General features: G+C 41.7%; 1 protein-coding gene across 1 annotated transcript in view; it reads left to right on the forward strand.

Moving 5' to 3' along the window:
* The window catches only part of LOC123510610 (serine/threonine-protein phosphatase 2A 56 kDa regulatory subunit epsilon isoform-like), a 19,414-nt gene extending 10,046 nt beyond the window's left edge, over nt 1–9,368 (forward strand). The window contains exons 3-10 of the mRNA XM_045265929.1: nt 1,079–1,273; nt 3,709–3,839; nt 4,386–4,445; nt 4,880–5,093; nt 6,253–6,372; nt 6,928–7,041; nt 8,154–8,269; nt 8,399–9,368. Coding sequence (XP_045121864.1) covers nt 1,079–1,273; nt 3,709–3,839; nt 4,386–4,445; nt 4,880–5,093; nt 6,253–6,372; nt 6,928–7,041; nt 8,154–8,269; nt 8,399–8,489 — 1,041 coding nt within the window. The 3' untranslated portion in view covers nt 8,490–9,368. The remainder of the gene's footprint in view (nt 1–1,078; nt 1,274–3,708; nt 3,840–4,385; nt 4,446–4,879; nt 5,094–6,252; nt 6,373–6,927; nt 7,042–8,153; nt 8,270–8,398) is intronic.
* The last annotated feature ends 632 nt before the right edge of the window (nt 9,369–10,000 follow it).

Raw genomic sequence — 10,000 nt, forward strand, 5'->3', positions numbered from 1 at the left:
GAGGGATTATAAGAGAGAGAGTGTGAGAGAGTGAGAGTGAGCAGGATTTGTGAGAGAGAGAGAGGTGTTTGAATATTACACACACACACACATAAATCTTGTGTGTGTGTGTGTGTGTTTCTCTATCTTAAGTTTTGTGTAAGTGTTTTATCAAGAATGATTATCTCTCTCTCTCTCTCTCTCTCTCTCTCTCTCTCTCTCTCTCTCTCTCTCTCTCTCTCTCTCTCTCTCTCTCTCTCTCTCATTTGTGTTTTCATTGTTAAAGTAAAAGAGAGAGAGAGAGAGAGAGAGAGAAACAAGGATAATGAAGAAAAAGATATAATAGAGAGAGAGAGAGAGAGAGAGAGAGATACAGTAGAGATAGCTTACAGTTATCTCACAAGGTCATTTTATCTCATCTACCTAATCTCTCTCTCTCTCTCTCTCTCTCTCTCTCTCTCTCTCTCTCTCTCTCTCTCTCTCTCTCTCTCTCTGTTCACTTACTTTTTCATTTATTTGTTGACTTAAGCTTTATTTCTCCCAGTGACTTTAAATATGATCTTTTATGACTTTATTTTATTTATCTATTTATCTATTTATTATTTTTGTACAAATTGGGTTTTCACAGGAATTTTTGGGCTAAAGATATTATTTCTATCCAATGTGACCTTATGTGACCTGACCTGACCTCACCAAGTCTTATTTTGTCCGTAACTTAGGTCACATTTATTGGATTATTCCGGAAAACTCTCCACTAATCTCTGTTCATCCTAATTTGACCTCTATTCACCTGTATTCAATCTAATTTGACCTCTTGACCTTCCCATAAATCACCAGCAATCTGTTTTGACCTGTTTTGACCTTAATTTGACCTCTCTTGCTAATTTGACTGACTGACACTATTTCTGTATAATCTTACCTCACTTGACCTGTATTGCTCTCTAATTTGACCTGTTGACCTCCCACAAATCACTACAACCTGTTTTGACCATAATTTGACCTCTACTCTTGCTAATTTGACTTACTGACACTTTTTCCACATAATCTTACCTCACTTGACCTGTATTGCTCTCTAATTTGACCTGTTGACCTCCCACAGATCGCCTGCAACCTGTTTCGCACACTGCCTCCCTCGGACAACCCAGATTTTGACCCTGAGGAGGATGACCCGACCCTGGAGGCATCCTGGCCACACCTACAGCTGGTCTATGAGTTCTTCTTACGCTTCCTGGAGAGTCCCGATTTCCAGCCAGCCATCGGGAAAAGGGTTATAGATCAGAAGTTCGTGCTGCAGGTGTGTGAGCGGGTGTTTGGGGTGTTTTGTGTTTTTTTGGGGGGTGTTTTGGTGTGTTTAGGGATGTTTGAGTGTGTTTTGGAAGTGTTTTGGGGTGTTTTACAGGTGTTTAGGGTATTTTGGGGATGTTTTGGTGTTATGGGGTGTTTGTGGGTGTTTTGGGGTGTTTTGTGTTTTTTTGGGGGGTGTTTTGGAAGTGTTCTGGGGTATTTTCCAGGTGTTTAGGATATTTTGGGGTGTTTAGGGGTGTTTTGGTGTTATGGGGTGTTTGTGGGTGTTTTGGGGTGTTTTGTGTTTTTTGGGGGGTGTTTTGGTGTGTTTAGGGATGTTTGAGTGTGTTTTGGAAGTGTTTTGGGGTGTTTGCAGGTGTTTAGGGTATTTTGGGGTGTTTAGTTTGGTGTTTTGTGTAGTTTGGGGGTTTTGGTGTTTGGAGGTGCTTGAGTGTGTTTTGGTGTGTTTTGGTGTTTTGTGTTTTGCAGGTGTTTAGGAGTGTTTAGGGGGTTTTGTGGTGTTTGGGATGTTTTGGAGGTATGTAGGGGTGTTTGTGGTTGTTTGGAGGTGTTTGGGAGTGTTTAGGAATGTTTGAGTGTGTTTTGGGATGTTTTATGGGTGTTTGGAGGTGTTTGGGGTGTTTTGGTGTGTTTGGGGTGTTTGGGTGCTTTAGGTGTGTTTGGGTGTGGATTTTGGGTGTGTTTGGGGTGTTTTGTGGGTGTGTGAGAGGTGTTTGGATGTGTGGTGATAGGAGGTGTTTGGAGTGTTTGGGAGTGTTTCGGTATGTGTTTGGGGGTGTATTTAGGAGTGTTTCAATGCATTTAGGTGTACTAGGGTGGTGTGAGGGACAGGGGAGTGTGTTTTAAGGGGACAGAAGATGTTTGGGTATGTTTCAGGGGTGTTTAGGGGTGTTTGTGTGTGTGTGTGTCTGTGTGTTCCGGAAAGAGGGTTATAGACCAGGACGTTTGTGTTGCAGGTGTGTGTTTGAGTGTGTTTGGTGTGTTTGGGGTGTGTTTTGGGTGTGTTTGGATGTGTTTTGGGTGTGTATTCTGCTGCGGTGTTGTGGGGGATGTTTGAATATCTTTGGGGATGTTTGTGTGTGTTTAGGGTGTTTTTGTGAGTGTGTGTGTGTCTGTGTTTGTGCTGCAGGTGTGTACTGGGGTGTTGTGGGGTGTTTGGATTTGTTTGGAGTGTTTTGTGGGGTTTTGAGTGTGTTTGGTGTGTTTGGGGTGTTTGGGTGTGTTTTGGGGGTGTTTGGGTGTGTTTAGGGGTGTTTTGGTGTGTTTTGGTGTATTTAGGGGTGTGTTTGGTGGGGTGTGTTAGGTGTGTTTGGATGTGTTTTGGTGTATTTAGGGGTGTGTTATGGGTATTTGGGTGTGTTTTGTGGGTGTTTGGATGTGTTAGGGGTGTTTTAGTATAATTAGGGGTGTGTTAGGGGTGTTTGGATGTGTTTTGGGGGATGTTTGGGTGTGTTTAGCAGTGTTTTGGTGTGTTAGGGGTGTTCCGAGTGTTTGGGTGTGTTTTAGGGGTGTTTGTGTGTGTTTTAGGGGTGTTTGGGTGTGTGTTTTAGGATGTTTTGGTGTATTAGGGGTGTTTTGGTGTATTTAGTGGTGTCTTAGTGGTGTTTGGGTGTGTTTTGGGGGTGTTTGGGTGTGTGTTTCCAGGATGTGTTTGGGTGTGTTTAGGGGTGTTTGGATGTGTGGTGAGGGATAGGCAGTATTTGGATGTTTTGTTGTGATTTTGGGTGTGTTTGGGTGTTTTTGGGGGTGTTTTGGTGTGTTAGGTGTGTTTTGGTGTATTCAGGGTGTGTTTGGGTGTGTTTAGGGGTGTTTGGTGTGTTTAGGGATGTTTCGATGTGTGGTGAGGGATAGGCAGTGTTTGGGTGTATTTGGGTGTGTTTTTGTGAGTGTTTGGTGTGTTTTATGGGGTTACGTCAGGTTGAGGTGTGTTTGGCTGGTTAGGTTAGGTTAGGGATATTATTTGTGGGTTTAGGGTGTGTTTAGCAAGGTTAAGTTAGGTTTGGGGTGTGTTTCAACTAGGTTAGGTGGAGTTAGGGGTTGTGTTTAGCTGTTTAGATTAGGTTAGGCTTGTTTGTGGGGTTAGATTAGGTTAGGGGTGTGTTAGGCTAGGTTAGGTTAAGTTAAGGGTATATTTTTTTGGTTAGGTTAGGTTAGGTTAGGTCAAAGTTTGTGGTGCAGGTCAGTGGGTGGTTAGGTTAGGAATATATGGGTGTGTTTGTGGGTGTTTTGGGGTGTATCTGGGTGTGTTTGGGTGTATTTTTTTAAGGATCCACTTCGTCTATATATATAAAAAGAATCATGATATTTTTTCAGAAAAGTGACTAACGGTATTTCTCTCTCTCTCTCTCTCTCTCTCTCTCTCTCTCTCTCTCTCTCTCTCTCTCTCTCTCTCTCTCTCTCTCTCTCTCTCTCTCCTGCCCACAGTTACTGGAGTTATTTGACAGTGAGGACCCGCGTGAGAGAGACTTTCTGAAAACTGTCCTACACAGGATATATGGAAAGTTTCTGGGCCTTCGAGCGTTCATCAGAAAACAGATTAACAATATTTTCCTTAGGTAAGTCAACAAAACAGAGAGACTTGCTGATAATGAAGGAAAAAACACACACAAGTAAAATTAAAACACTATTAGTTTATTAAGACTCCAAGCGTTCATTAGCAAACAGATTAACAATATTTTCTGTAGGTAAGTCAACAAAACAGAGAGACTTGCTAATAATTAAGGAAAAAACACACAAACAACACACACACAAGTAAAATTAAAACACTATTAGTTTATTAAGACTCCAAGCGTTCATTAACAAACAGATTAACAATATTTTCTGTAGGTAAGTCAACAAAACATAGACTTACTAATAATGAAGAAAAACACCATTAATTTGATAGATTCTGAACATTAATTAACAAACATTGGCAATATTTTCCTTACGTAAGTCAGAAAAACATAGAAACTTACTAATAATGGAGGAAAACACACACACACACACACACCATAAGTTAAATAAATGTGTTGTGTGTGTGTGTGTGTGTGTGTGTGTGTGTGTGTGTGTGTTGAGCGCTGGCATTGGTGTAGTGTTTCTGTCAATACGGTGTTTTGTTGCAGGTTTGTATATGAGACGGAACATTTCAATGGTGTCGGAGAACTCCTCGAGATACTGGGAAGGTGAGTCACTAGAGAGAGAGAGAGAGAGAGTATGTGAGTGAGAGAGTTAGTGTGTGTTTGAGAAAGAGTTAATGTGTGAGTGAGTGAGGGAGAGAGAGTGAGTGAGTGTGTGTATGTGTGTGTGTGTGTGTGAGAGAGAGAGAGAGAGAGAATGTGTGTCAAATTTTTTTTTCATGTATTCTTGCTAATAGTTTTGTTTTTCATTCTCTCTCTCTCTCTCTCTCTCTCTCTCTCTCTCTCTCTCTCTCTCTCTCTCTCTCTCTCTCTCTCTCTCTCTCTCTCTCTCTCTCTCTCTCTCTCCCTGCAGTATAATCAACAAGTTTGCTCTGTCCTTGAAAGCTAACCAACTTTCTATCTTTCTCTCACTAACTCACTTTCACACACACACTAACTCTACCCAAATTAACCCCCCCCCTCTCTCTCTCTCCCTGCAGTATAATCAACGGGTTTGCTCTGCCCCTGAAGGCGGAACACAAGCAGTTTTTGATTAAGGTGCTCATTCCCCTGCACAAGGTGAAGTGTTTGAGTCTGTACCATGCCCAGCTAGCCTATTGTGTGGTGCAGTTCCTGGAGAAGGACCCAACCCTTACCGAACCCGTCATCAAGGGCCTGCTGAAGTTCTGGCCTAAGACGTGCAGCCAGAAGGAGGTATGGGGTGCTGGCGTTAGGTTAGGTTAGGTTAGGTTAGGTTAGGTTAGGTGAGATCAGGTTAGGTGAGGTGAGGTTAGGTTAAGTGTGTAGTAAACTTGAAAAAACAGAAAAATACTCGGAAAATTAGAAAATAACAATACATTGGTTGATTTCTGTGCCAAAACGTGCAGCCAGAAGGAGGTATGGGGTGTGTAGGTTAGGTGAGGTTTAGTGAGGTATGTCGTAAACTAAAAGTACATAGAAAATTGCCCACAAAATAAGGAAAAATGCTACATAACTTAATATCTGGGCCAAGACTTGAAGTTCTGCCCAAAGACGTGCAGCCAGAAGGAGGAACTTAGGTTAGGTTAAGTGTGTGGTAAACTTTAAATACATCGAAAAATCCAGATATTTCTCAATTTATGTGTCAGATTGTGCAACTTTGAAATAACGAAAGGTAAAGAATTTAGTCACATTTTTCAAATCAAACACATCATTTAGAATAACACAATGTCAAGAAACTTCAATGTGGCGGCTGGTTTAGTTTGGTGATGCAGCCGCCAGGTGTCACCAAGCGGTCCCTGTGTGTGGCTGTATACCGCCAACACACTATCCCAGAAACAACACTGGCCAGAAATCTTGTCTTTAAATGTGTTCCCTGAAGAAATAATGGTCTTGTAATCAGCCAGACACCATTACGAGAGCAGTGTCCAGCCTTTACCTTGTCTTTGAATTAACTCCTGAAGAAACAGTGCTACCTTGTAATCAGCCAGACACCATTACGAGAGCAATGTCCAGCCTTTGTTTGTTGTAGCTGAGAGGTGCACCAGTGTGTTTTTCAGAGGACACATGCACCACCGAGACTGCAGGGTGGTGTCAAGTCCCTCTCTGATGCACCTGTGGCTTCACAAATTAATTAATCTATCTTAACATTCATTTCTTTGGGGAAAAATTGTTTTGGTTCATATATATATAGCTACATAAATTGAGAAATCCTGGTACCAATGAAATAAATAATAAACACTACATAACTTCATTTCTAGGCCAAGATACACTCAAAACATCCCATAACACCACCATCACTACCACTACCACCACTACTACCACTACCACTACTACCACTACCACCACTACTACTACTACTCCTCCTCCTCCTCACCCCATGATTGCATTGCAGGTGATGTTTCTTGGTGAGATAGAGGAGATACTTGACGTGATTGAGCCGTCACAGTTCGGCAAGATTCAGGAGCCTTTGTTTAAGCAGATTGCTAAGTGTGTGTCCAGCCCGCACTTCCAGGTGTGTATGCGTGTGTGTGTGTGTGTGTGTGTGTGTGTGTGTGTGTGTGTGTGTGTGTGTGTGTGTGTGTGAGAAGAGGAGAGAGGTTTGTGAAGGAGGAGGAGGAAGTTATGAAAAAGGAGCAGAAGGAGGGAATTTTATTAAAGGAGAAGGAGGAAGGAGGTTTTTGAAGGTGGAGGAGGAAGAGGAGGAAAGATAGTGTGTGTGTGTGTGTGTGTGTGTGTATGTATGTATGTATGTATGTTTAATCTATTCTCTCTCTCTCTCTCTCTCTCTCTCTCTCTCTCTCTCTCTCTCTCTCTCTCTCTCTCTCTCTCTCTCTCTCTCTCTCTCTCTCTCTCTCTCTCTCTCTCTCTCTCTCTCTCTCTCTCTCTCTCTCTCTCTCCCTCTCCCTCTCCCTCTCTCTCTCTCTCTCTCTCTCTCTCTACCAGTTACTAATGCTGCTGCTGCTGTTGTTGTTACAGATGATGTATGTATGAACATATGTATTATAGCAACCACCACCACCACCAGTTACTAATGTTGTTGTTGTTGTTGTTGTTGTTGTTGCTGCAGGTGGCAGAGCGAGCCCTGTACTTCTGGAACAATGAGTATATAATGAGCTTGATAGAAGAGAATTCCAATGTTATTCTTCCCATCATGTTCCCGGCCCTCTACAGAATTAGCAAGGTGAGAATGGTGATGATGATGATGATGATGATGATGATGGTGGTGATGGTGTAGTGTTAGTAAGGTTATTTTCTTTGATTTTTTTTTTTATTTATTTATTTTTTTTTTTAAAGGTAAGAATAGTGATGTTAATGGTGATGATGGTGGTGATATGGTGTTAAGGTAATGATTTTATTTTATTTTATTTTATTTATTATTTTTGTTATGTTCCCGGCTCTCTACAGAATTAGCAAGGTGGGATTGGTGGTGATGATGGTGATGATGGTGTAGTGTTAAGTAATTTTTTTTTTTTTTTCTTTTTACTTTTTTCTATATTAATGTTCCCAGCTCTCTCCAGATTTGATGTTAATCCCCTTCAGTACTGGGCCATATTTTTACCATGAGTTTTGTGTACCATTAGACCATTTTATTGACATTAGGAAGGGTCTATGGAGGTCAGAAGATTAATGGCCACATTCTTCACTATTTTAACTCCTTCAGTACTGGGCCACATTTTTACCATGAGTTTTGTCTACCATTAGACCATTTTATTGACATTAGGAAGGGTCTATGGAGGTCAGAAGATTAATGGCCACAGTCTTCACTATTTTAACCCCTTCAGTACTGGGACACATTTTTACCTTGAGATCTGTGCCATTACATATGGAGGTAACAAGATTAATGGCAACAGTTTTCTCAATTTTAATCCCCCACATGAGTTTGTGAAGCTGTATAAAGTCACCAAATAGTCACCAGAAGGAGTATGGAGACTCATGTTTTGAGGGCATTTTAAGACAGTTTGACATGTTTTGAGGGCATTTTAAGACAGTTTGGCATGTTTTCTAGACAGTTTGATATATTTGGAGGACATTTTAAGACAGTTTGGCATGTTTTGAAGGCATTTTATTGACATTAGGAAAGGTCTTTGGCAGTCAGAAGATTAATGGCTACAGTCTTCACTATTTTAATCCCCCACATGAGTTTCTGTAGAAAATCACCAAATAGTCACCAGAATGAATATGGAAATGCATCATGCTACTGAAGGGGTTAATGGTGATGATATAATGTTAATAATGTCTGTAAGAATGTTAATTAATGGTGGCTGAAGTATAACACTATATTCCCCCCTACAGGAGCACTGGAACCAGACAATTGTAGCACTAGTATACAATGTTCTCAAGACATTTATGGAGATGAACAGCAAGCTTTTCGATGAACTTACTGCTTCCTATAAGGCTGAGAGACAAAGGTGAGACTGAGAGAGATAGAGAGAGAGAGAGAGGAAGAAATATATTGTGTGTATGAGAGGGAAAACAAAAGGTAGAGAGAGAGAGAGAAAGAGAGAAACTAAGAACATTTCCGTGTTTCCTGGTGTCAGAGAGAAGAAGAGAGAGAGAGAGCGAGATGAGCTGTGGAAGAAACTGCAGGCCCTGGAGCTGAACCATCAACAACAGCAGCAGCAGCAGTGAAGGGGGGGGCACACCACACCCCAGACACCCCAGACACAAGAGGAAGAAGAGAGGAGGAGGAGGAGGAGAGGAAGACTGGCTACTGACCGGGAGTGAGTCGGAAAGTCGGTCGTTAAGTCAGTGAGACGCGCGGACGTACGGATGAGTCAGTCATGTTGTATCAGTAATAGAACTAAACTTTTAAACCCAAACATCCTTAATGTATGTACGTGTGTATGTACGTATGTGTGTATGTACGTACGTGTGTGTGTGTGTGTGTGTGTACCTATGGGTGTGTATGTGTGTATAGCTTGCGTATATGTGCGTGTGTGTATGTGTGTATGTGTGCGTGTGTGTGTCCCAGCTCCCCCCCCCCCTTCACCCCTAGGCAGGTCCATAGATCTTTGTAGGTTCAGTGTTGAAGCTGTGTATGTATTCACTATGTGGTAGCCATTGACCGATTAGTAGCGGCGGCGGCGGCAGCGGCGGCGAGACTCAAACGCAGCCCTAACCTAACCCGATCCCTCACCCTCCAATCCTGACCTTTCATAGTCTAGTGTGACCTTCAAAAGCATCCAATTCTTTTTCCTAACCTACCCTAACCTCTGACCTCCAAATTTTGACCTTTTGTAGTCTAGTGTGACCTTGAAAAGCATCTTATTGTTTTCCTAACCTACCCTGATCCCTGACCTCCAAATCTTGACCTTTCCTAGTCTGGTGTGACCTCGAAAAACATCTTTAATTTTTTCCTATTTTGACCTGACTCCGGACCTCCAATCCTGATCTTTCTTAATCTAGCGTGACCTTCAAAACCGTCTTAATTTTTTCCTATCTTGACCTGACCCTTGACCTTTCCTAGTGTACCGTGACCTCAAAAAACGCGTCATTTTTTTTCCTACCTAATCAAATCTAAAAAATCTTATAATTTCTGACCTAATTTCTTAACCTAACCTTACCTAACCCATCTTGACCTTTGACCTCCCATCCTGACCTTTCGTAGTTTGGCATGACCCCCAAACACACTTAATTTTTTATCTAACCTTAAAAAAAATATCCTTATTTCATAACCTAACCTAACTTGACCTATCTTAACCTTTGACCTCCAATCCTGACCTTTTCTGGTTCAGCATGACCTTGAAAAACACTTAATTTTTTATCTAACCTAAAAAAATTCCGAAAAAATTAATTTCTTAACCTAATCTAATCTATCTTGACCTTACCTGACCCACCCTTGACCTTACCTCCAATCCTGACCTTTCCTAGTCTAGCTTGTCCCAAAGAACCTAACCTAACCTATCCCATCTTGCCGTACCGTGACCTCACAACACGCGACCTTGACCCGGCCTGACCTTACACCAAAACCAACAAACAGACAAACACACACACACCAAACATCATTTTTATTATTTATTTATTTATTTATTTTTGTTTTATTTATATTTAATTGGTGGAGTGATGGGGTATGTGATTCTCTCTCTCTCTCTCTCTCTCTCTCTCTCTCTCTCTCTCTCTCTCTCTCTCTCTCTCTCTCT

The sequence above is a fragment of the Portunus trituberculatus genome, chromosome 1 (genome assembly GCF_017591435.1).
Source record: "Portunus trituberculatus isolate SZX2019 chromosome 1, ASM1759143v1, whole genome shotgun sequence".
Lineage (NCBI taxonomy): Eukaryota > Metazoa > Arthropoda > Malacostraca > Decapoda > Portunidae > Portunus > Portunus trituberculatus.